This window comes from Polyergus mexicanus, unplaced genomic scaffold, assembly GCF_030449975.1.
Source record: "Polyergus mexicanus isolate NDT 795.1 unplaced genomic scaffold, iyPolMexi1.0 SCAF_7, whole genome shotgun sequence".
Lineage (NCBI taxonomy): Eukaryota > Metazoa > Arthropoda > Insecta > Hymenoptera > Formicidae > Polyergus > Polyergus mexicanus.
The window spans coordinates 11,011,944-11,035,629 of NW_027223327.1; the positions used below are offsets into that span (position 1 = coordinate 11,011,944).

Here is a 23,686-nt window from a genome sequence, read left to right on the forward strand (position 1 = left end):
AATTGCTAAGTGTGATCGGTCGTTCTCACAAGATTTACCAGCACTTCTAAATGATTAAAAAAATGTATTTTAATATACCAGAAAAAAAACAAAAAACGAGATGCATCGATCAACGCGATAGACAACACATGAAAGAAACAACAAGATCCGTTCTACAGTCTAACATTAAAATGCACATTTAATTTACTCGTTAATTACGGAAATCTCAGTTACTTGAAACAGCAGCAATTTTCCATTGAATTTTGTAATGCTTATATACGACATCATTCCCGACAACAGTTAGCAGTTTTCAATTAGATACAACAAAATTATGTTTAAAAAAAAAAAAAAAAAAAAAATTCTTCGCAGAATTTGACATTTAAAATTTTTATTCCAAAAGTACGAATTTTTATTGTAATTTCTTCTCACGATCTAACATCATGGGCATATTAGGAGCTGACAAATTAATCGGGCAACGAGAATAGGGTTAATAAAATTCCGTCACGGTGCTACCCGCAGCAGGCGTCTTCACCTTTTTCCCCGAGAATTCGTAGCACGCTATTATTATTCATAAACCGGTCTATTCTCGCCCTAATCGAAATCAGGACGCGCCATTAAATTCCGGGGGCCGCGCCCTTTAATCGTCGCCTGACAGCGTTAGAGGCGCGATTTGTCATCCACGAAATTGAGTCGCATCTGCACGAAACGTTGGCACAGAGACGCGGGCGTCCGGGATGCTGCGCTTCTGAGATGCGCGCGCACGCGTACAGCCCATACGGACATACTCTCGTTCGTTCGTGTGAAAGCGTGCGCGCACGTCGAACCCACGTGGAACGTTACCACCAGTCGCACGTATTCGCGCGGCTGCCGATTCTAATACCATCATACAACCCTCGAGGGCGATATAATACTCGAATATATATATATATATATATATATAGGCACGGACCATTAATATATGGCTGCTGGGGCCATTGTTGCGAATTAGGTACCCATTGAACGACGCATTGTCAATGACAACGGGGGTCCGGAACGGAGGATGCAACGTGCATACCCCCCTCGTACTACCAACCGCGTTTTGATATACCCCGTAAGTGGACGGTCTCTTCTCTCGACACGGACCCCCTTTATGTCAATACGATACACTTCTCCCGCCGTTACGAATAAGGTTGGGATTACTGAAAGATTAATAGAGTTGAAAATTCTTAAAGCACATCCGCACGCTTATAAGGAGGTATATCGAAATGCTCAATCAATTTTTGTATTTTGTAAATAAAGATATATGAAGACGATTGAATATCTATATGAGATATATATATATATATATATATATATATATATAGGAAAAATCGTTCTTTAGTGTGCAATATCTATTGCTCTTGTCGCGCACATACACATATATATTTTGTCACACATACACACACACAGAGTTACATATAAATCTTAAATCTAATGATACTTGTACATCTTACCAGCGTAAGATGAGAAAGAAGTAATGCTTCTCAAAGTTATGATTCGCACTGACCATCTTCAATATTCAATCACAGTGTGATAAGGCTTGAAAACTTCAATGATCAAACGATCAGTATTTTTTAATGCTGCTTCAATAGCCGTTAGTACACTACGAAAAAAGCCTCACGACGCCATTGTGCGAATAATTGGAGAACTAGTTAGTATAACGTCGATAATATCATTTGTATCTATAACATCATGTGTCGATAATATCGGTAACAACAATAAATCGTATCGGTTAAGATTTAGCTAGCGATTTTGGATCAAACGATTAACTTCGACATTATTAGCGATTAATCCCGACAAAATTATCCGTGCGATATAATTTCCATAATTCTATCCATATTAACAGAACACTGCTACTAGTATAATATTATTAACTGCCACTTATCGGAATTTGAAATTCGAAATAGCCTCCAATTAACCTTACAAAATATTTTATGACAAAATTATTTGTATATAAAATATTGTCTATTTAGTTTGAGAACGTTTGTACATACCTAGCAATAATCGCATTTTCGTCGTACCTTGGCAAAGGATCGGTAGAGAGGACGATTTCTCGATCAATTCTGGGCAGATGCGGGATGCATGTTGGATTGCGATATCAACGTACGCGATAGTAATTGTTGGCGATGCGCCCAACGAGAAGTTGACACTTTACGGAACACTCGCGATAACTCTTTGCGCGCGAAATACACTTTTATACAGTAATAAACGCGAGAAATACACGGAGCGCGAGAAGCGTGCAACTTTGCACGCTATGTTATATTATAACTGACATTGACCGCGATTTGAAATCCTATCGAAGCAAATTGCGATTCTCGAAATATCGAAACGATCGAAGTAACCAACTTCACAATAGTCGTGGATGTAAAATAAATACAAAAGATACAATTTAAATAAATAGAACTATTAGCGTAAAAATAAAATTTGAAATGTTTCAGCACAAAATAATTGAAATAGTAGATTATAAAACAAACATACGAATTTAATTAATTATATAACGACGTGCGTAAATATCTAGATGGGGTTGGATAGATATTTAGCCAGTCATACTTAACCCAACCTAACGCAACCTTCCTGACACGAGGGAGGCGAAAGGGGGCATAGACGAGAATACGTCAGGAGTCAGGAGCGGATCCGTCTATGGGATTAGGTCAATGAAATTAGACGAGAGAATTGCGTTTCTGTTTGAACCGATAATATAACTCTTTCGGAAACATGTGGTTGGAGGAGTGCGACAGTTTTGCCGAGCTCTGTCGTGGATACTTGCCGTACTATTTGTTAATAGTCCTGCCGATCTTCATCATAATCTCCCCGGTTAATCCCGTAGCCGCGTCGCATGAGTTCCCCGTGTATCGTATGCACCAGTATGACTTGCACGGAGTTCCACACGGTAAGATACCAATAATGTCTGTGATGATTTCTCTGGAAATTGCGCGGCTCTCAAAGAAAATTGCAATGATTCTCACAAGGTTGTCGAAGCGCACTCATCTCCCTGGAGGCGAGATCGTTGACTGGATGGAGCACTTCCAGGCATTGCGTCGTTGCGAAGGCTCTGGATATCACACCGTCTGTCTTCCAGTCCATTAAAAGCAAAGCTGGTGCATTGGTGGTTGTTTTACCTGAGAAAATGAATGAACTTACAACAGAGGAAAGAGAAGTCAGTAATAGAATTAATATAGCTTTATAAGATAGAATTATAAGATATACACACAATAAACTGTGATAAACTGTTTTGATTTTAGCATATTATAAATCTAGAAGCATTTATGATATATGGTTCCGAAACAATGATACCTGTATACTTTGCATTGTGGCATCCAGATCTTCAAATAATCCTGGATGATATTGCGGATGGATTTATTACCGATGAAAAAGCTGGTTCGGCAGCAGAGGCAATGTATAACTCAATTTCTGCTAGTGGTTATCAAGTAGTAGTGGCCACTGGACAGGCACTTCCTAAAACAGATATTAAAGTTGCTACATTGCATGGTAAATTGACTGGAACTGGGGCTGAGGAAAAATTACCTACTATAGCGATAGTAACGTATTATGATAGTGCTGGTGTAGCACCTGTAAGTTTATTATTAAATTCTGTATTATGATTCCTAATATTCATGAACATCGATATGTGCTCAGATACAATTTTATTGAAATCGTAGGAACTATCATTTGGTGCAGATAGTAATGCTTCCGGTATAGCTATGCTATTGGAAATAGCAAGACTATTTTCTGCTTTATACTCAACTGGTCGATCAAGACCACAATATAATCTTGTGTTTATTGCAACTGGAGCTGGTAAATTAAACTACCAAGGTAGTAAGAAATGGCTGGAAGATCAATTGGATGGGCTTGAGGGATCTATTATACAAGTAATGTAATCTCAATATTATCAATATCAATTAATCATATTTGAATTTATGAAGAAATCTCATTATTTTATCTATAACAAACATGATTTATTTTTGTTATAGGATGCAGCTTATGTAATCTGTCTTGACACAGTTTCGGCAAGCGATAGTTTATTTATGCATGTGTCAAAGCCACCCAAAGAAAATTCGTCTGGTGGTCTATTTTACAAGGAACTTATGATTGTGTCCCAATCTTTGAACACTAGCAATGTTACAATTCATAAGGTTCATAAAAAGATAAATCTTGCAGAAGAAACATTGGCTTGGGAACATGAAAGATACAGTATTCGAAGATTGCCAGCTGCGACTTTATCCACATTAGAAAGACACGAAAATCCAGTCAGAACTACTATATTAGATATTGCTAAAAATGAACAAGTAGATACATTATACAAGCATACCCAAGTTGTATCGGAAGCATTAGCGCGTCATATATATAACTTGAGCTCTAGTCAAATCTTTTCTGGCTCATTGGTATGTTTACAGCTGAAATACTTGCATTCTTGACTATTTTATTTTTTATACTCTATATATCTGAAATATATTTGTGTGTATGTGTGTGTGTGTGTGTGTGTGTGTGTGTGTGTGTAAGAGACTTGGAGTATGTTATAAAATTATTTGTTATAACTTTAATTTATATCATATATATAGTATTTTATCAATTGATGATTTAAATATTAGTATTAGTAATATTTATATCACACTACATATGTACAAATTAATTTTTATATTAAAATCTTTCTTTATAGGAAGTATCAAAAGAGTCACTGTCTTTATGGTTTAATTACTTTGCTTCTCAACCGAGAGCAGCATCACTATTAACAGATAAAAACAATTTGCTAGTCAGTACATTGAAAGAAGCAATGGCAAGATATTTGGGAGATATTAAAATTACTCTCCATATTCCTGATAAGCGAGATCCAGAATTTGTATTCTATGATGTTGCAAAAGCAATTCTAAATGTATATAGGTAAAGTATAGTCATTTCTTTGTGTGTTTATATATATATAAACACATACACATATTTAATACACAGAGTATACAATATTGGTTATAATCGTATAATTATTTTTATTTTGTTACAGTGTAAAACCAGCTGTGTTTGATCTCTTTCTTACAATTGGCATAGTTTTGTACTTGGGAATATTGTACATGATTGTGCATAATTTTTCACATGTTTATTCCCTGGCAACAAAACTTTCTGCAAAGAGTAAAACATCTTAAATCTTACTTTACGTTTACAAACAAAAGTGATGTTTTTAACATCAATTTATTATTAGTGTTAAACAGTCGCTATATTGTAAAAAAAATTGATTTTGAAGTTCTTATAGATATATATATTTCCTCCAAAGTACTATATATAAGTTCTTTAAAATGATTGTATGTTGATATATTTATATATCTGTTCAAGGCGAATAATTTATGACAAATCCAAATACACAAATTTGTGTGTTGTATATTAGTTCGACAAATTTTTAATTATAAAATAGTTACACAGAAATTAAGTATTATATAATGCTTAACTATATGTTGTCATCCTTTCTTAACCTGTTCCAACAATAACGATATTTAGAACATTAAAGAAAACGAAAATTTTCTTATAAATAGATGTTCAGTTGAACTCTGGTTGAACATATGAGAAAATATGATAATTAAGATCAGTTATATATGATCGACCAAATAGTGAGATATTGGAATGCAAGTAACAATATACGATTAAGAAATTTATATTATGTGCAAGTATATAAATAGATGTAAAATTTAATATAATGTATCTAGATATTTTAAGTTTATACTTATCAAAGATTTAAAAATGCTCATTGACTTTTACATCTTACAACATAAAATAGAAATAAGTTAAATTCTTTTTAGTAATTCAATAAAATTCTCTGATCTTATATTTAATATATCTTTATATTTTTTTTTTTTACATAGAAAAATATGTTTACAGAAAAAATACCACTTCACACACACATACACATACATACACTGGAGAAAGACAATAGAACAATATACAATATATATTGTAGAATGTATACTTATAATAGATACAACCAAGAAGAAAGTTCGATTCGATTTATTGCTTCCAACTAATTTTTAATAAGTTTTAATTGTTGATATAATAGCATCTCCCTCAAGAGAAAATATAAAATTTTTTTATCTTGAAATTTAATATAAAAGCTTTCTTTTTAGTTGAATTGTATTGTACAAAATAAAACTTTACCTTAATTTCTACTTTAAATCTTTCATGTAATACAAATATAATAGTTTATATGAATTAATTGGGACAAGTAAATCATTATTTCAATATTATTTAATAAACAAATGTGTTTTGACAAGTATTGTTCATAATTTGTTGAATTCGACTATGAAAATTAGGATATGTGATAATAATAAGAAATAAAAAAAAATAGAGTACCTAATACATAAGCATATCTTGTAATAAGCAAGTAAAAATATAGATATAAATAGAAATTTAGAGATTTATGATGCAATCCAGAAATGTGAAATATATAGAGAATAAATTAAAATACTAATTTCATCAATATCAATAATATAATATAGTTATAAATATTTAAAGAAAAGTAAAACGAATGTTTATATTAAATTTGCATTATAAATATGTTTGTTATAATATTAATAAACGAGTTTATTCGATGTTTATAAACAGATCGTATAATAACTGCTTTTCAAAGAGGTACTACTATTATATTTCTTAATGTAAAACCGGTTTGACTACTTCAACTTGAGAGCAACTCAACTGCACTATGATCATTTAAAATCAGTAATTTCTCGACATCGTATGAGATCAAAAGCAGTAAATAATTTTGTAAATATGTATAGAAATCTTAAAAGTATGTTTATTCTGCGATTAATATCGTCATTTATAAAGTAACATTGTCTAAAGTGATTGTATAACAAAGTTTTTTTTTTCGTATAGTTTCCAAATTTCAAGATATCAAATGGAATAATAACCGGACAGTAAATTCTTTGGCTGCTTACATAGAATCCGAATTAACAGCGATAGTACAAGCCGGTACGTGGAAAAATGAGCGCATAATTGCTTCGCCTCAAGGAACAAAGATCACTCTATCAAATGGGAAGAAGGCACTTAATTTTTGCGCGAACAATTATCTAGGTCTAGCGGTAAGACAAAATTTTAAAACGATGAATCAAGGTCAACGTCAAAGCGGTTTTATATTTTATAAATATTAAAATAAATATAAGATTTTATTTTTATTTTTATTAAAATAAAACTATAGTGTGAGAGACGAAATCTCTTTAAAATTTGAACTTAACAGGATAACAAGGATGTTATTAATGCGGCGAAAACTGCCTTGGATAAATACGGCGCCGGTTTGAGTTCTGTCAGATTTATATGTGGAACGCAGGAAATACATGTCGAATTAGAAAAGAAGATTGCCACATTTCATGGCAAGGAAGACACGATACTTTATGCATCTTGCTTCGACGCGAATGCCGGTATTTTTGAAACTCTGTTAACTGCTGACGATGCTGTGTTAAGTGACGAATTAAATCATGCGTCTATTATTGACGGAATACGATTGTGCAAAGCAAAGAAATACAGGTGATCGATTTAGCGTTATAATTTTTTTTGTAAATAAATTTTCTAACTTATTGCACTTCCGCATATAAATTTTTTTTTATTTGTAATATCAAGATACAAGCACAGAGATATGATGGATTTGGAAAGTAAGCTTCAAGAAAGCAAATCGGCACGTTTACGCCTTATAGCAACCGATGGAGTATTCTCCATGGATGGTACTATCGCACCATTGCCAAAAATAATCGAACTTGCTAAAAAGTACGATACTATTACATTCGTAGATGATTGTCATGCTACAGGATTCTTTGGCAAAAGTGGCAGGTATATTCTAAAAAATTTATGCAGAATTATCTGTTTATTTGAATGTTAATATTATTTATTCTCAACTTAATTTTATTTCAATTCAGAGGAACAGAAGATTACTTTGGCTATCTGGGAAGTATTGATATCATCAATTCTACATTAGGAAAAGCTCTCGGAGGAGCAGCAGGTGGTTACACGACTAGTAAAAAAGAGGTTGTCAGTTTGTTAAGACAAAAAAGCAGACCTTATTTATTCTCGAATTCAATGCCCCCACCTGTAGTTGCAGCAGCAAGTAAAGTAAAGCATTATTTTATTTCTATTATAGGTAGATGATTAATAATTTCATAAATAGTGCATGCCGTTAAAAAAAGAAGACAATAGACAGAAATAATATTAAACTGTAGGCATTTTCAACATTACTAACAGGTAATGGATCTTATAATGGATAGCACGAAATTTTTGGACCGTTTAGCAAGCAATACTAAACATTTTAGAAATGCAATGATCAAGGCTGGTTTTATTATCAGTGGTGATAATCATCCTATTTGTCCTGTTATGTTAGGTGATGCAAAATTGGCAACAACATTTGCAGATAAAATGATGGGTATGTATTTTCTTATAAATAACTGGGAAAAGAATTTTAAAGAAACCAAATATATATATGGTATAGAGTAGAGATCTACTGCATTATTTTTAAACTTTTTACATCTTATTTTATTGCATTGAGCAAAAATGTTCTTACAGAAAAGGGAATTTACGTCATTGGATTCAGCTATCCTGTAGTACCAAAAAACAAAGCGAGAATACGTGTTCAAATTAGCGCAGCACATTCGATCGAAGATATAGACTGTGCTGTAAACGCTTTTATACAAATTGGAAAAGAACTTGCAGTGATTCAATAAATATATTTTTGATGATATAAAAAAAATTATATGATTGATATATATTCTGTTTCAAATATGCATTTTTTTTCGTCTGTATATATATTGTATATATATATATATATATAAATATTCTATTCTCTTTAAATTAACTAATATAAATTAAATATTGCAAATACATAGTGCGCGCAAATGCAACACTGAATTTATTAACATGTGCAATAACAAACATCGAGCAGTATAATAAAGATTCAGCTTTCTTTATACAAATTTCCAACGCGCGAAGTTGCAAGTGTATAAAACTTCGAATTAGTTATAAAGTGTATATTGTATTATTAATCATTAATTACATAAATGCTAAGGCTTGTATGGCTTAATAAGATTTTCCGAAAATTCCCTGACCTGTTGAGCTCCGCGCACTTCCTTTTCCAGTAAAGGAAGCCGTGTGACATGAAAGTCCTCATAAAGATCTAATATCTTAAGAAAAAGAAATTTAATTTATTTTATAGGAAATTTATCTTATATATAATTTACATTGCTTTGCATTTGAATGAAATAAATATAAAATATTGCGTTGAAATATTTAAAAAAGTATAAATTGCAATATTACATATAAATCCAAAATTAATTACCTGATCTAAATATTTATCTTGAATTTTATGCCTTGCAAGACAAAGTCGACAAGGGGTATCTCCTTCTTTTAAGAATAACAGTTGGTTCACTATAATATTATGGGTGTCGATACCATATTTTGTTAATTCTTGTACAAGTCGTTCTGTCTCGTATAGCGATAGAAATTCTGCTATGCAGACACATATAAAAGTTGTCTGATCGGGATTTCTGAACTGTTCATTAACTTGCCGAATGACAGCAAGCATTTCCTCCATCTTATTGGAAAATGTATCTACATTGAACTCTGCCAATCCCAACAATGAACTTATCTAGAATATAAAAATTTTTTCTATTTATATCATTTGGAGAACACAACTTGATACACTTATTAATACATATTAATTGCAAATAATCAAAGTATGACATGGATGAAATATCTAACCTGTGTAATAAAAGGACTAATCTTCATTTTCAAACGCATTAATTTTCCCAATCCTTTTTCAACCACTTGTGGAAATGATAATAGCCTTAGAGTATGTCCAGTAGGTGCAGTATCAAATACTACAACGGAAAAATTCATTCCCTTCACAAGCCTAAAGACAACCACATATAGAAAGATAATTAATAAAGAAATTCAAAGATGCGTCTGTAGTTTTAGTGAATCATAAGAAAAGATTGCTCTTTTAATATTTTATAAAAGTGATAACTACGAATGTATAAATTTACTTCATAACTTCTGCATAGCTCATTGCCTCGTCTATACCAGGAAACGCACCAACAATTTCTTGCATAACATTTTTGCTTAATCTCATTGCTTCTCCTCCTGAAACTATGGGAACAAAACATCTTTAAAAATAACTACTTACAGAAGTATATTTAGGAAGAAACCGAACATCTATACATTAAATTTAGTTTCTTTTACGTCATATGTATAACAATTATAGCAGCAGTCATTTATAATTGTTACAATCTATATTATATTATATTGTATATAATAATTATTATAATGAAAAAACTTGTCTTATTTAAAGACTCAAAAATATTGAACAGAATACTATTTTAAAAACAAACCTCCTTCGCTGTCAAAATATTCCTCTGGTAATTCTGTAATACCAACATTAGGATCGATCTCCATGGCAAATAAGTTATCGAAACCTTTGACCTTTGTGGGTACCTTACTAAATTTCTGATCAAATGCATCAGAAATATTATGCGCTGGATCTGTGGATATGATAAGTACACTCTCTCTAACCTTAGATAACTGTACTGCCAGAGAACAACTGCAAGATGAAGATTACATCAGTTCTTCTAGATTTTTTTTTTTTTTTTTTTTTAATTTAAACAAATCAATGAGAGCAGATTTATGACATAAGTTATATTTTTTTTTAGTAAAAACCAATTATTTTATTGCAGAATTTTATATCTAAACAGAAAGAGAAAGAGAAAATATTTATGTGACATCAAGATAATTATGTATGAAAATGTGTATACATGTTATATCGTATTTTTATCTGATTTATATATCTCATTGAAGTGTCTTACTGACATATGATTTTTTTCCAGGTTATGTGTGTGTACCTGCAAGTTGTTTTTCCAACTCCGCCTTTGCCACCCACGAATATCCATCGTAAGGAACGTTGCTCGATCACATTTTTCATGGAGGGCTCGAATTCCTCCATCGGCTTGTTCTCGGCCATACTCGTTTGTCGCGATGATGACAATGCAAACGGCCAACACGTAACGCGTAATTTTTATAATCGTTGTACGTGTGTCAATGCCCATGCACGAGGGGAAATGCAAAAAAAGATATACGATTTCACAGATCAGACTAAAGTTTCGCGCACAACGTGACACAACGTCAAATATGCCAAGATCTGTTCATTCTAGCTACACCTTCTGCACTCTTTTCCTCTTCATAATGTGCAAAATGGAATAGGAGATGATATATTTTATTTAAGTTCATTCTTGTGTTATTCCTAGTTTTTTTTTATATTACAATACTCTTATAATTATAAACAAGAATTATGAGTAAGCTAATTATATAATTATATAAAGCATCGTCCATATAGAAATTTTATTCGTTTATCGTGCGTTTCTAATCGAATGTAACTGTTCGATTGTCACTATCGATTTTCATTATAGCGATAGGCAATCGATAGGATGTAGGTAGGTTAGGTCGGAGGGGCAGCGGAGGAGAAAACAAGAAACTCAAACTCATACGTATCTGGTAATCTGGCTTCGATCAGTATGTCTATATGTGAGAAACTTATAGTGATACACACAGTCACACATGGTATACGGCTAATTTGGAAATGAAGTGTTACGTGTGATAATCGCGTTAAAGTGAACGTAAGTGGAGGCTACACATCGTATTTCCTTGCTATACGATCGAACACAGTGGATACCGTAAAAGTATAGTATGCCGCAGTTTCATAAGATCGAGATCAACAGAACGGAATGGGAGGTACCGAAGCGATACCAATTGCTTACTCCCGTAGGCTCAGGTGCTTACGGTCAAGTCTGGTGAGTGATAATAACAATTGGCATAATACGTCGTCGCGTGTGGACAGATTTTAGCGATAAGCTCTATGTCAAACATTTTGCCAGATAGTATTTCAATAGGAAAAACATTCGAAAGATAACTTTTAAAAAATGCTCCTAATCTCATTGACGTCCTTTTGTTTTCTTATAAAAATCTGAAGCGTTTCTCATTCGGCTTGTCAGCTGATGATGACATTCGGTTGACAGCTGTGATAATCGTCGGGACGAGAGATTTGCCGTTACTCGTGAATCTCGATCGCAACCTTGACATTTGCAATATTTCTGGCGTAAAATGACGAGATTGTCCGGATTGTAGTCGCATGATTATTCTCCGTCGTGCAAGAAGAGCCCGGCTATAATTATTGTCGGAAATATGTTAAATTTTGAGGGATCGCGCATGCGTTGCATTTCTGTGAAAATAGAATGATTTTGGAACAGCGCGTAATGTTGTTTGTCAAATAATGAAACGATTGACAAATAAATGCATAATTTTATTTCGTAAATTAAGTTGGATTTATCCGAGTTTTCTTGTTTTTTTTTCGTAAAAATGTTGAAGTTTGGTTTTATTTAGAGTTGAATTATTATTCTGCAAATTATGATGTAATTATAATTATGATGTAATTAAATTTTTTTTAATAATGTAATTTTTATCATAATGATAGAAGAACGTGACTAAGATTCACACTGTTTTCATAAAAAGTAGACGTATGTGCATTTCAGTTCGGCCGTCGACACAACTACTGGCCAAAAAGTGGCAATCAAAAAGTTAGCCAGGCCATTTCAGTCAGCTGTACACGCAAAACGCACATACAGGGAACTACGTATGCTAAAACACATGAATCATGAAAATGTAGGTAAACGCAATTGTACAGAGTCTTCTTATATTTCTAATCAGTCTTAAATATATACATTGATTGTAGGTAATAGGATTGTTAGATGTATTTCATCCGTCTTCGTCTTTGGAAGATTTTCAACACGTGTGGGTATTGTTTGGTATATGAGAGATCAATTTTATTTCATCATATACTAATTTTATTATTTATATATGTTTACATAGGTATCTAGTCACACATCTAATGGGTGCTGACCTCAACAATATTGTCAGAACACAAAAACTTTCTGATGATCACGTGCAATTTCTTGTCTATCAAATACTTCGTGGCTTAAAGTATATCCATTCCGCAGGAATTATACATAGGGTATGATAATGTGTTACATGCGTTTATATAGAAAATATAAAAACAAAAGCTCAGTTTCTTATAAATCTAATTGATAGGATTTGAAACCATCTAACATAGCGGTTAATGAGGATTGTGAATTGAAAATATTGGACTTTGGCTTAGCCAGGCCTACAGAAAATGAGATGACTGGTTATGTTGCCACTAGATGGTATAGAGCACCCGAAATTATGCTTAATTGGATGCATTACAATCAAACAGGTCAGAATTATATCGATAAAAGTTAGTGCAGGAGGACACTCTTCTCCTCTGTCTCTTTCTCTCTTTCTCTCTCTCTCTCTCTCTCTCTCTCTCTCTCTCTCTCTCTCTTTTCTTTCTTTTTCTACCTTGTTTTATAAAAAAGATACAAAATTGTATACTACTATAGTACTATTTATATATATATATATTTTTTTTTTAGTTGACATTTGGTCAGTAGGATGCATTATGGCCGAGTTGTTAACTGGAAGAACATTATTTCCTGGAACAGATCGTATCCTTTGAGTTTTTCTGAACAAGTTTTACTGTGTTACTCATTTTTTTATATTGATATATTTTTCTCATAAATCATACAATAGATGTACATATATTTTATGTTTTTAACACAAAATTATGATAATTAGCCTTGGTAAATACTTCCCTCTGTTTTGCCTGCAGCGTTTTTCAATAAATATGCTTTTTGCTAAGGGTCTATAATAGCTAATATCCCGTTGCATTAAGCTGTTAAAGCAAATACGCAGCATACTCTGCTTAATATGCTTGTTAGAAAGCCATTTGCTTACATTTTGCATCTGTAAAATTGTCACATGTAAGCTGTCTGCAGATTGAATATGAATAAAATATATTAAAGATTTTGTATATAAAAATTTTAACAACACATTAAAATGTGTTTGTAGCATATTGCTTTTAGATATAATAAAAAAACAAAATATTTGATAAACGGGATATTTATTATCTTTGAAGAGAAATATATAGTGGAGCCTTAGCAAGAGCAGATATTCATCAATTGAACTTAATTATGGAAATTTTGGGTACTCCACGAGACGAGTTTATGAAAAAAATATCGTCAGAATCGGTAAGTTATTTTAATTATTCCATACTGGTTATTTCATCATTATATAGCATGAAATTATGCACGTTTTATATATATTCTAGTATGCAAGTTGCATTCTTTCTCTTTTCATATCTCTTTTTTTATTTTATTAGCATGTTAAATAAATATAAATATAAATATTATATCCTGGCAAATTTGTGTGATAGATTCAAATTAAATTTACAATATCTTATACAAAATTATAGTAACAAACCTCTGCATTTTAATAATTTGTAATTATATTTATATGGATATATATAATGACAAATTAATTAAGGATAACATATATATGTTTATATAATTATATATTTATGATTATATTATTATATTTATAACATAGAAAAATTTAAGAAGTACATATTATTACAGTTATTTCTTTTGCATATATTCGATATTTGAATAATAATTCACATTGCTTTATAACAAACATGTAGCTTATTCTAGCGCGTATAATAACTTACAACTTATGGAAATATGGTTTGGTTAATTTATGAAATGTATATTTAGCATTACTAAAATTATCGTTTTAAATGTCATCTAATTTTAATATTGCTTTTTAAACATACCTTAACCATAAGCAGACATTGATCATCTAACACGAGTGTTAGTACTCTGTGGCACACCCACAGAGGAAACTTTAAGCAAAATTACTAGTCAAGAGGTAAATTTGTCTTTTTTTACATAACTTAATGTATATATTAGATTTTATCTTAAAATGTGTAGCTTTCTAAAAAGTATATTTTTATTTCTCCATAAAGGTAGTTAAATACATTTTAATTTGATATCTAGTTTGTATCTAATAATAAAATGGAAAATCAAAAAATTTATTATATTATAAAATTTTTTAGTTATAAAACTTTTAGGAGTTTATACAAACATTAAAATATATAGAATATACAGTACTTATATTACATAGAGAATACAAATTGTACAGAATCTAAATTGCACTAATGCTATGATTTTTTTATTGTAATTTTTAATTATTGTTATAGGCCAGAAATTATATTCAGAGTTTACCGCCACTGAAGAAAAAAAACTTTAAAGATGTATTTCATGGAGCTAATCCTTTAGGTAAATGAAAAATGCTTGTATTGTTAGAAATATATATTGAATGAATAAATGGAATTATATCGTATTTCTGTTTAGCTATTGATTTATTGGAATTGATGTTGGAATTGGATGCAGAAAAAAGGATCACTGCTGAACAAGCTTTAGCACATCCATATCTTGCACAATATGCAGATCCAACTGATGAACCTGTTTCTCTACCATATGATCAAAGTTTTGAGGATATGGACCTACCAGTTGAAAAATGGAAAGGTAACAGATCTTTGTTACTTTTCTATTTTAATCTAAAATATTTTTACATCTTGAATAACAGGTATTCTTGCTTGCAGAACTTGTATACCATGAAGTTGTGAACTTTGTTCCACAGCAGCTACCCACATTGTCTTCAACAATTGAAACTTCTTAAAAACATTTAGCATGAGTCATATGGATTTAAATACAGTAAGATATGATAGAGATTAACACAGAATAAATAATATCGTGAATAAGATACACATATATATATACACACATACACACATAATTGTTCTATACAAAAACCACAATGTACATAATTTACAGATAACATTTCGTTAGTTATTTGAGTTTGTCTATCCAGAGGATAGAATGTATATTTTCGTTGAAAGAGAAAACAAAACACATTTGTTGTTTAATCTGATTATTAATTGAATTTCGATTTATCAATAATGTTTATTCTTACACAACAATATGTTTGTGTATAAATTTTTTTAGTTATTTTATCAGATATCATCTCTTAGTCCAGGAAGAGAAATTGCACACCATAAAATTAATTTATCATAATATATATATATATATATGATTGAATATATCATATATAAATTATGATGAACTTGCCATATAATACAGTAAAATTATGTAGTATTGATTATAGTAACTTTAGGTTTAAACGTACATTAGTAATATAACAATTCTAATGCTTGTCATTTTTTTAATGACGCTATTAAATTTAAAAGATAGGAGCGAAATATTTTCCTATTTAAGCCGCCTCAACTAAATAAAACGACCAATATTTATGAAACTATTATAGGATTAAAAAATTATAATTGCCAGTAAAGAAAACAAAAATTGTAACAATAAAATCAAAATAAATGTACAATGACTAGGCATTATAACAAATTAAGAATTGCATATTTGCAAATATTACTATAAAAAATTGTAGAATTTACAGATAGATATTTATAGACAATTTATATTTATATACTTCTATAGTATGTAATATATGTGAAAAGAAAATATGTATAAGGATATACATATCTGAAATAAGTTAATGAAACTTAATACGATCTCCTTTCAGAAGACTTTCATTTATTTTTAATCATTCTATGTGTCATTCATTTTTTTCCCATGTCTTCTAAATTTTTGTGTATTTGTAATCAAACAATACAATGAATAAGCTTGCTATAACATTTGTAACATATTCTGCATTGGTACACATCTTCTAAGAAATATTAACTTAATAATTAATCTAAGAGCAAAATGACCAGTATTTGAATATATATTTTGACATAGATAGTATTGTGGTTGTGGAAAGGTTAATTAACCTATTTGATTTAACATAAATTATATTCCTTAATAATGCCAAATGTATGGACTGGGGAAGATACTGAAAAATTAATAGCACTCTATGGGCAATATCAATGTTTGTGGAATCCATTTCACCCTGAATTCAATAGCACATTGTCACGTTACAAAGCATACAAGAAAATAAAAAATTCCATTAATATCCCTGGATTAACAATATGTGATTGCATTGAGAGAATTACAAATGTAAAGAAAGAATACTGTTATGAACTATCAAAAATCACCGCAGCTATATTTTGTGAAAAATTGTATGCACCAAAAGCAGAATGGTTTAAAAAAATGCATGTACTCTTTTTTCCATATATGCCGACATCTTTCTATAATGATTTTAAAAAGGTATATGATGTAATACAAAACAAACAATTATTTAAGGAATTGTTATACAGCCTTGATTGCTATATTCATATAATATTGTAATAGTGATTATAAAATCATAAATAACAATCTCTTATAAAACTAATATTGTGATTTCCATTTATATTTAATGATATAATCATTTTTATATTATGTTTATGGTACGAAAATGTGCAAATTTGTATTTGCAGCAAGACAGCAATAAGCAAAAATTTAATGATATCAGTACTCAAGACAGTCTTTTGCATTCATCTCTTGAGAAATCAGAAGATAAAGCAGTTTGCTCAAGTGATATCTGTGGAACGTGTGAACTTCAAGAGATCGAATTATGTTTAAAATTGAGGTCATTTGCTATTTATGTACTTATTTTGTGTAACATTAAGGCATCACGACAAAATTACAATAATATTTTTCAAGCACAGAGATACAATTCATTCTGCTTCGAAATCACAAGATGTTCTTGTTCCTTCTGAAGCAATTCAAACAATTGATGTAGCAACAGAGATTAATAACAATGTTATGACAGAGAATGAAACGCAAACGGATATATTTAATGTTAGAAATAAATATGAAAAAAATATATAATAATAGTACACATACAGATATTTTCAATAATCAATATTATGTAGGAGCAAAAATACATTGCAGGCGTCGTCAAAGGAAAAAAGGTTTACATGCTGAATAACAGCAAGTTATCTAAATTGTCAATTTCTCAAGAGGAAAGATGGGAAAAATATAAAATCTTTTGTAATAGGATCGTTCTACATACATGGATGATATTTCTGTAGAAGTGTATAGTAGAAGAAAAACTGAAGATAGCTTTGATTTATTTGGGAAAAGCATAGCCTTCCAATTGCGAACTATTGACATAAGTAAAGTTGATCATATGAAGTTAAGTAATTGTCATTATTGAATTAGCATAATTTATTTTTTCACAGAAACTGCTGTGGAATTGGAGAAAGAAATACAAAATTTGATAACAAAAGCACGATTAAAAACTTTAGAATCTAAATTAATAGATCAGAGTGGCAGCTCAGTCTGCTGCTGTAATTGTAGCGATTGTAAAATAATGTGTAAAAATGAAACTTGTAGTTGTGGCTTAACATTAAAGGAATGTTTATTACTAACGAAGATTAAAAAAAATAAAGGCTATGGATTTTGCTACAAATACTAGATTAAATCTCAATAATATTGAAATATTGGTATAATCGCAAGTAATATTCCTAGTTGAAATTATATTATTTAAAAAATTAGGTTTTTGTATATAAATGGTATATATTGTGTACACAGACAATTAATAAATTTGCTGGTAAATTGTTAATAAAATGAAAGACTAGATAATATATGGCTTTCTCTGTTATATGTTTATTTTGTAATATCTTTTTTATTAATATATATATATTAATATTTTATTTTATATATATATCCTGGTTTATAATAGTCTATACAATCTTTTTGTTATCAAACAGAAGTTATAGATTTGGGAATGCCAAAAAAACACAACAAATTATCATATAATCTAAAGTTGATTAAAGCTAATATTCAAATCTTTAGATTATTGTGAAATCAATATATCTCCAAAATTCCATCATATAAGAACTTTCAGGCATTAAAAAAAAAAAAGGACGAATTTGTATAGAAATTTACAGACATACATGTATATAATGCTTCTATAATTGATGTTATTTTAAATTTTGCCATATTTGATATTTGTAAAAATAAATATTTTAAATATATATATAAATAATTTTTGAAGTTGGGCAATAAGCAAATAATTAGAGCCGTATGTCAAGATAATAAAATAAATAACGATTTTTAATTTAAATTCTATTTTATTACATGAAAATGTATAATCGTTTCATAATTAGAATATTGGGTATTCCTAATTGCGGAAATACATATATCCGTCGTTGAGAATTAAAGCAAACGTGCTTATATGATATACAGTATCAATATTTGAATTTAGTAAAATTGTATAAAAGATCTATTTTTTTTTCACACTCCGTTTTTACATATGTACTATTGAAGTTTGAATGCCTTATATGATTCATGTGATTTACAAATCAATGGTACAATCATTTAACATCGAAATTAATTATTTGCCCTAAATACATTTCTCTTCTGTATAAATATCATATAACGACTAAATAAAACAAAATTTCAGTATAATTCATTAAGATGCATACTTCAAATTGCTGGAGTATATCCTAACATATATTTATACAATATAATAAAAGTTGCATATTGTACTACAAAATAATTTGATAAATTTTAACAAATCAACTGTTAACGTTACATAAAAGGTACTATCAAAATTTTCAGATAGGAACACATTTCTGGTGTTTGCTGATTAAATTTGTGTGTGTCTTAGGTTTTTAACAATGTCAATCTAAATCCAGATTAAAGATATATAATATATAAATAATCTCATATTTATAATTATTAATAAAAGTTTTTATGTAAAAACGAAATAAAGAAATAAAGAATAGAATATAAGATATTTATAGAGTTTAACATCAATTAAACTTTGAATATATAATACTGTTGATATTTTTATAACACTCTTTGAAAACTGAATAATTTCCACTCTTAAAGTATATATATATATTAAATTATTGTACTCTTTCATTTGATGATTTGTCAAGAGTCATATGGAACCCGTGTATTATCTGACTAGCTTAAAATAGTTTTATTTCATCACTTTTTAAGTAATGGATGGTGATACAAGACAATGATACGTTTTCTGAAAAAATACGAATAAGATTCGATTTATATTTTGTGACGAGTTTTATAATATTAAAAAATATATAATATTGTGTTTCTTTTTTACATACCATTATTTAATTTGTTTTCTTTGCGTCCGCTTTCTCATCTTTGGCTTGACCACGACCCAACAATTTAGCCAATGAATCCCAAATTCCTCCCAAGAACAAGGCGCAGAACAAATTTTCAAATGGCACAAATGGATCATGAATGCCGAGCAAAATTGAAGATAACTAGAAAATAATATTATTGTCAATTTTATCTTGTTTTAATAATGTTGAATACATACATTTAGAAGAAATTCGCGATATAGACATTTACCTTGAAGTAAACAAAGAAGATAACAATGCCAAAGTACACAAGAGCATGAGGTGCAGAAATGAGATCAGTCTTCTTATCTAGCACAAAGATAATCGATGCAACCATAGATGCTTTGGTGGGACTGTAAAATAAAATATATTATTTGATATTAATACATTTGTTCGCCGGTTGAAAATAGAGGAATATACATAATAAGTGTATAATTTTCATATTTGTCTATACAAATTATGAATTTTACATACAAACTAGGTTGCATGAATTCCATTGCGGTCGGTGTCCATACACCACGTATAAGACGCTCAAACAATTTTGTAAATCCAGCTGCATTACCTATATTTACACATTATAATTACATGCTGTGTTAATCTTTACACAATTTTATTAGATTTCATAGAATGCGCGTTTATATATAATTTCATTGAAATAATATGTGATATACACTTTGACATATATCCAATGTTTTGCAACCAACCTTTGAGTGTTCCAATCAATATCATAATAAGATATGCGTTTGGATAAAGTTTTCCTGCATGAGTCACTCCATCATATACTTTTTTACACCTGTAATAACAAAATATTTGTATATGAGTAGATAATTTATTTATGATATATTAAACTAAAATTATTTTTATTTAATTTTATATTTTCTTTTATATATGCAAATATATAATTTCTATAAGCATATAAAGCATAGATGCAAAAGAAAAAGGAATGTTCAATGTCCCAAAATTATAGAAATATTGATATATTTTTTACTTACCTATAAATTTCCTTCATAGCAGCACATATTAATTTTACTGGTAAAAATTTGGCTACCTTGTAACCAATGTCGAATGGTGTGTAAAATATCACATACCTGAAAAATTTATATGGTTTACTTTGATTAATTTTTGCAACATTGACATATATATATAACTGTAAATAATAGATTTCACTATTTATTACATATTACTATTAATACAAAATACTATACAAAAAAAAGGCACACAGTCATTACCGACCAAACAACAGTTGCGACTATCACTTGTGGCGTATTTTTCAGAGGTGCGAGAATGGGTTCCCCTAATAATCCATTGCATAGCATACCGCTTGCAAAACAAACTAACATTGTAGAGAGCCAACATGACAAAGGATGCTTGCGAGAAAATGCTTGTGCACCTGAATCAAACATAAGTATGTATATTATTACAATTATTATATTATTTTTTGAAAATGTTATTATATTTAAAATTCTAATTTGTGATGTTTCTTTATTTTCTTATTCATCATAATATTATAACACTCACACACATGCAGAGATATCTTAAGCAGAAAAAGGAAAAAAATTACCTAAAACTATAGGATAATTTAAGATATCTAAGATATATAATTTAATAATTATTTGTACAAAATATTACTTTTGGGAAAAAGTTTTATTGTAAATTTTTAAGATATGTATTCCAAATAAGATTTTATTGTATATTGTGGAATGTTGAATATAAAGAAAGATATATGCTGTTTGAGAGATAAGTCAATTAAAGAATCCTTACAAGTCCATATAACACATCTCATATATATACAAACTCAAAAGTGTCATGAGTTTCTATCAACAAAACTAATGTTATTGAAAAATAATGCTATGATTACAATTCCAAATCCATTTCTTTTCAAAGAAAATGCTTTTATATATAATCTGCGTGTGTATGTGTTTGTTAAAATTAAATTAATGAATGATCAATATAAATGAATATATATAAATATTAATCAGGAGATATTAATGTTGCGAAATTTTATTTTATTTGAAATAAATTGTATAAAATTTGATTTTTTTGGATAAATAAGATAAGAAAACTTCTTTTTATAAATAAAAAGTTAATACAAATTTTAGTAATAAGAAAATTTAAAAATTGAAATAATAAATTAATAATAAGTTTTTTTAATGTAAATTGGCATGTTTTAGAGAAGCTACTTTTGAAAGAGTCTTTATTTTGGATAATCTGGTTAGCTGTATATGTATGGCAAGGTGCATACTGAAATAGATCAGCTGGGTTGTCTGTGTTATTGCCTTGGGATAGAATTATAATAATTGTGCCAAAAAGCAGTACAAAATCAGCTCTTAATTAAATTTTTTAAGATCAATTTTGATTTTGAGATGCATCTATCTAATATAATATTACTTGATAAATCTTATATTTAAATCATTTATACAAATACAATATATTACAATTATAAAAAGAGAAAAACAATAAATAGTATAAAAGATTTATAAATACAATAGATATATCAAATATCACATTATCTATTAATAATATGATATCACAGTCAAAATTATAAATAAACAATAAAAATAATATTTTTGATCGTGCATTTTTTTTACATATATATATTCTCTCTCTCTCTCTCTCTCTCTCTCTCTCTATGTTCTCTCAAATAAATAAATATTAAAATATTTCTTTATGCAATAAGCAAGTTATGCAATAACGATCATACCAATGCATAATATTTATAGTCACATGATATATAAAATAAACTTGTGAATAATATTACATAAACGATAAAATTTCCACGTTCGGTAATTCGTAGTTATTTCAGATACATTTAAAAGAAGTCTCGTGCAGTCACGATTGCAATGTCAATCCGTTTTGTATCGCCAAGATAATTTATAAAGGTATCGATATTAAATATCTCTCTCTGATCAACGTTGACATTATCAATGTCATATTACGAACAATTATCAGTCGTTTCGTGTTTCACGAAACTTTGGAAAATATATATAAAATCTACGAATCTCGTTATTATTCATCCGGCATTTCAAGTTCGTTGAAATATTTATCATTGGAGTATATTCTGATTTTATTTCTCAACATAGGACACACACAAAAAAAAACCATCGGTTTTTTTTTTATTTTTAGAAATCTCGCGCCAGTTATTATATCACGCTCTTAAGCGTTTAAGACTCGATGAAGAGAGAGAGAGAGAGAGAGAGGGAGAGAGAGAGAGAGAGAGAGAAAGAGAAAAAAAGCAGGGAGATCACATCCGTAAATATAAAACACCGCGGCAGCGTGGGACGTGATCGTCGTCTCGGCAATAAGCGAGGTCGCGAGGAGCTATATTCCTCGAGAGAGTCAGTGGCATTCGGAGGTCCCCGCGCGTAAAGTGCATTATAAATTTAGAAACGGCGAGCTTACCGGGTCCCAGATCCTCCCTGACATGCAGCGCGCACAGTACGCAATGCGCTATGTCGAAATACGGGAACATTTTCAGCTTGATGACCTGATTGGCCATGTCCAGAAACGCCTCGGGATCCATCGCGAACACGCTGGTGTTCCGCTCTCGTTCGACGAACAATAAACTTACTCTGACTTACGCGAGTCTCAGCTTTCGATTCAAATGTTCGCTGACAAGTGCCCGCGAACGACGCTAGCTATGCGCTGTCTGCTACGGCCAGCCCGTCCGTCTCGTCGTCTGCTAGACTAACC

At 30.0% G+C, this 23,686-nt stretch overlaps 6 protein-coding genes and 1 long non-coding RNA gene across 10 annotated transcripts in view; 4 read left to right on the plus strand and 3 right to left on the minus strand.

The window, feature by feature from the left end:
- Positions 1–2,262, minus strand: part of LOC138935026 (uncharacterized) — a 172,442-nt gene extending 170,180 nt beyond the window's left edge. Inside the window, exon 1 of one of the 2 annotated variants that reach the window (XR_011447206.1) lies at positions 1,992–2,262. This is a non-coding gene — a long non-coding RNA (uncharacterized lncRNA). Of the gene's footprint in view, positions 1–1,451; positions 1,541–1,991 lie in introns of those variants that run through there. The other variant, XR_011447207.1, reaches the window with a different exon arrangement.
- A 260-nt stretch (positions 2,263–2,522) lies between these two features.
- LOC138934633 (BOS complex subunit NCLN) lies at positions 2,523–6,201 on the plus strand. Its single transcript, XM_070298593.1, has 7 exons — positions 2,523–2,887; positions 2,967–3,154; positions 3,240–3,569; positions 3,657–3,866; positions 3,969–4,379; positions 4,655–4,875; positions 4,991–6,201. Exons 1-7 carry the CDS (start codon positions 2,713–2,715, stop codon positions 5,127–5,129), a joined length of 1,674 nt encoding a protein of 557 aa, XP_070154694.1. The 5' UTR covers positions 2,523–2,712; the 3' UTR covers positions 5,130–6,201.
- A 501-nt stretch (positions 6,202–6,702) lies between these two features.
- Positions 6,703–8,995, plus strand: Gcat (Glycine C-acetyltransferase). Its single transcript, XM_070298594.1, has 7 exons — positions 6,703–6,760; positions 6,847–7,052; positions 7,208–7,494; positions 7,588–7,794; positions 7,881–8,073; positions 8,203–8,380; positions 8,521–8,995. Exons 1-7 carry the CDS (start codon positions 6,709–6,711, stop codon positions 8,676–8,678), a joined length of 1,281 nt encoding a protein of 426 aa, XP_070154695.1. The 5' UTR covers positions 6,703–6,708; the 3' UTR covers positions 8,679–8,995.
- On the minus strand, positions 8,827–11,166 carry LOC138934635 (ATPase ASNA1 homolog). Its single transcript, XM_070298595.1, has 6 exons — positions 10,848–11,166; positions 10,341–10,549; positions 9,996–10,098; positions 9,712–9,862; positions 9,290–9,598; positions 8,827–9,134 (listed from the first exon to the last, which is right to left on the minus strand). The coding sequence occupies exons 1-6, from the start codon at positions 10,964–10,966 to the stop codon at positions 9,015–9,017; spliced, it is 1,011 nt and encodes a 336-aa protein (XP_070154696.1). The 5' UTR covers positions 10,967–11,166; the 3' UTR covers positions 8,827–9,014.
- A 254-nt stretch (positions 11,167–11,420) lies between these two features.
- Positions 11,421–15,756, plus strand: LOC138934780 (mitogen-activated protein kinase p38b). 3 transcript variants are annotated; one of them, XM_070298863.1, is made up of 10 exons: positions 11,421–11,792; positions 12,514–12,660; positions 12,731–12,789; positions 12,868–13,009; positions 13,087–13,249; positions 13,449–13,520; positions 14,702–14,781; positions 15,113–15,191; positions 15,267–15,440; positions 15,518–15,756. In XM_070298863.1, exons 1-10 carry the CDS (start codon positions 11,727–11,729, stop codon positions 15,592–15,594), a joined length of 1,059 nt encoding a protein of 352 aa, XP_070154964.1. In that variant the 5' UTR covers positions 11,421–11,726; the 3' UTR covers positions 15,595–15,756. The 3 variants fall into 3 exon arrangements, with proteins under 3 accessions (XP_070154964.1, XP_070154963.1, XP_070154962.1); XM_070298862.1 differs by lacking the exon at positions 14,702–14,781 and adding an exon at positions 14,023–14,102 and having other exon boundaries at positions 11,423–11,792; positions 12,531–12,660; positions 15,518–15,747; XM_070298861.1 differs by having other exon boundaries at positions 11,423–11,792; positions 12,531–12,660; positions 15,518–15,746.
- A 762-nt stretch (positions 15,757–16,518) lies between these two features.
- On the plus strand, positions 16,519–18,465 carry LOC138935179 (uncharacterized). The gene is made up of 3 exons (XM_070299605.1): positions 16,519–17,203; positions 17,336–17,422; positions 18,063–18,465. The coding sequence occupies exons 1-3, from the start codon at positions 16,785–16,787 to the stop codon at positions 18,316–18,318; spliced, it is 762 nt and encodes a 253-aa protein (XP_070155706.1). The 5' UTR covers positions 16,519–16,784; the 3' UTR covers positions 18,319–18,465.
- A 1,514-nt stretch (positions 18,466–19,979) lies between these two features.
- On the minus strand, positions 19,980–23,683 carry LOC138935009 (trimeric intracellular cation channel type 1B.1). Its single transcript, XM_070299240.1, has 7 exons — positions 23,396–23,683; positions 21,230–21,386; positions 20,989–21,084; positions 20,701–20,789; positions 20,471–20,558; positions 20,229–20,349; positions 19,980–20,140 (listed from the first exon to the last, which is right to left on the minus strand). Exons 1-7 carry the CDS (start codon positions 23,514–23,516, stop codon positions 19,985–19,987), a joined length of 828 nt encoding a protein of 275 aa, XP_070155341.1. The 5' UTR covers positions 23,517–23,683; the 3' UTR covers positions 19,980–19,984.
- Between the last annotated feature and the right edge of the window lie 3 nt (positions 23,684–23,686).

What these genes read in the sequence shown, in the direction of transcription:
- Gcat (XM_070298594.1), top strand. Translation starts at nt 6,709, where the DNA reads ATGAGATCAAAAGCAGTAAATAATTTTGTAAATATGTATAGAAATCTT. An exon ending in TGCAAAGCAAAGAAATACAG is followed by an intron (nt 7,495 to 7,587) that starts GTGATCGATTTA and finishes TGTAATATCAAG; the next exon opens with ATACAAGCACAGAGATATGA. An exon ending in ATTTGCAGATAAAATGATGG is followed by an intron (nt 8,381 to 8,520) that starts GTATGTATTTTC and finishes ATGTTCTTACAG; the next exon opens with AAAAGGGAATTTACGTCATT.
- LOC138934633 (XM_070298593.1), top strand. Translation starts at nt 2,713, where the DNA reads ATGTGGTTGGAGGAGTGCGACAGTTTTGCCGAGCTCTGTCGTGGATAC. An exon ending in CTTGCACGGAGTTCCACACG is followed by an intron (nt 2,888 to 2,966) that starts GTAAGATACCAA and finishes GATTCTCACAAG; the next exon opens with GTTGTCGAAGCGCACTCATC. An exon ending in TTACAACAGAGGAAAGAGAA is followed by an intron (nt 3,155 to 3,239) that starts GTCAGTAATAGA and finishes TTTTGATTTTAG; the next exon opens with CATATTATAAATCTAGAAGC.
- LOC138934635 (XM_070298595.1), bottom strand. Translation starts at nt 10,966, where the DNA reads ATGGCCGAGAACAAGCCGATGGAGGAATTCGAGCCCTCCATGAAAAAT. An exon ending in GTTGGAAAAACAACTTGCAG is followed by an intron (nt 10,550 to 10,847) that starts GTACACACACAT and finishes TTCATCTTGCAG; the next exon opens with TTGTTCTCTGGCAGTACAGT. An exon ending in ATATTTTGACAGCGAAGGAG is followed by an intron (nt 10,099 to 10,340) that starts GTTTGTTTTTAA and finishes TTGTTCCCATAG; the next exon opens with TTTCAGGAGGAGAAGCAATG.
- LOC138935179 (XM_070299605.1), top strand. Translation starts at nt 16,785, where the DNA reads ATGCCAAATGTATGGACTGGGGAAGATACTGAAAAATTAATAGCACTC. An exon ending in TGCTATATTCATATAATATT is followed by an intron (nt 17,204 to 17,335) that starts GTAATAGTGATT and finishes TTGTATTTGCAG; the next exon opens with CAAGACAGCAATAAGCAAAA. An exon ending in AGAAATCAGAAGATAAAGCA is followed by an intron (nt 17,423 to 18,062) that starts GTTTGCTCAAGT and finishes TTATTGAATTAG; the next exon opens with CATAATTTATTTTTTCACAG.
- LOC138934780 (XM_070298862.1), top strand. Translation starts at nt 11,689, where the DNA reads ATGCCGCAGTTTCATAAGATCGAGATCAACAGAACGGAATGGGAGGTA. An exon ending in ATTATTTCCTGGAACAGATC is followed by an intron (nt 13,521 to 14,022) that starts GTATCCTTTGAG and finishes TAGCAAGAGCAG; the next exon opens with ATATTCATCAATTGAACTTA. An exon ending in ACCAGTTGAAAAATGGAAAG is followed by an intron (nt 15,441 to 15,517) that starts GTAACAGATCTT and finishes TCTTGCTTGCAG; the next exon opens with AACTTGTATACCATGAAGTT.
- LOC138935009 (XM_070299240.1), bottom strand. Translation starts at nt 23,516, where the DNA reads ATGGATCCCGAGGCGTTTCTGGACATGGCCAATCAGGTCATCAAGCTG. An exon ending in ATTGATTGGAACACTCAAAG is followed by an intron (nt 20,559 to 20,700) that starts GTTGGTTGCAAA and finishes GTGTAAATATAG; the next exon opens with GTAATGCAGCTGGATTTACA. An exon ending in GAATTCATGCAACCTAGTTT is followed by an intron (nt 20,350 to 20,470) that starts GTATGTAAAATT and finishes TTTATTTTACAG; the next exon opens with TCCCACCAAAGCATCTATGG.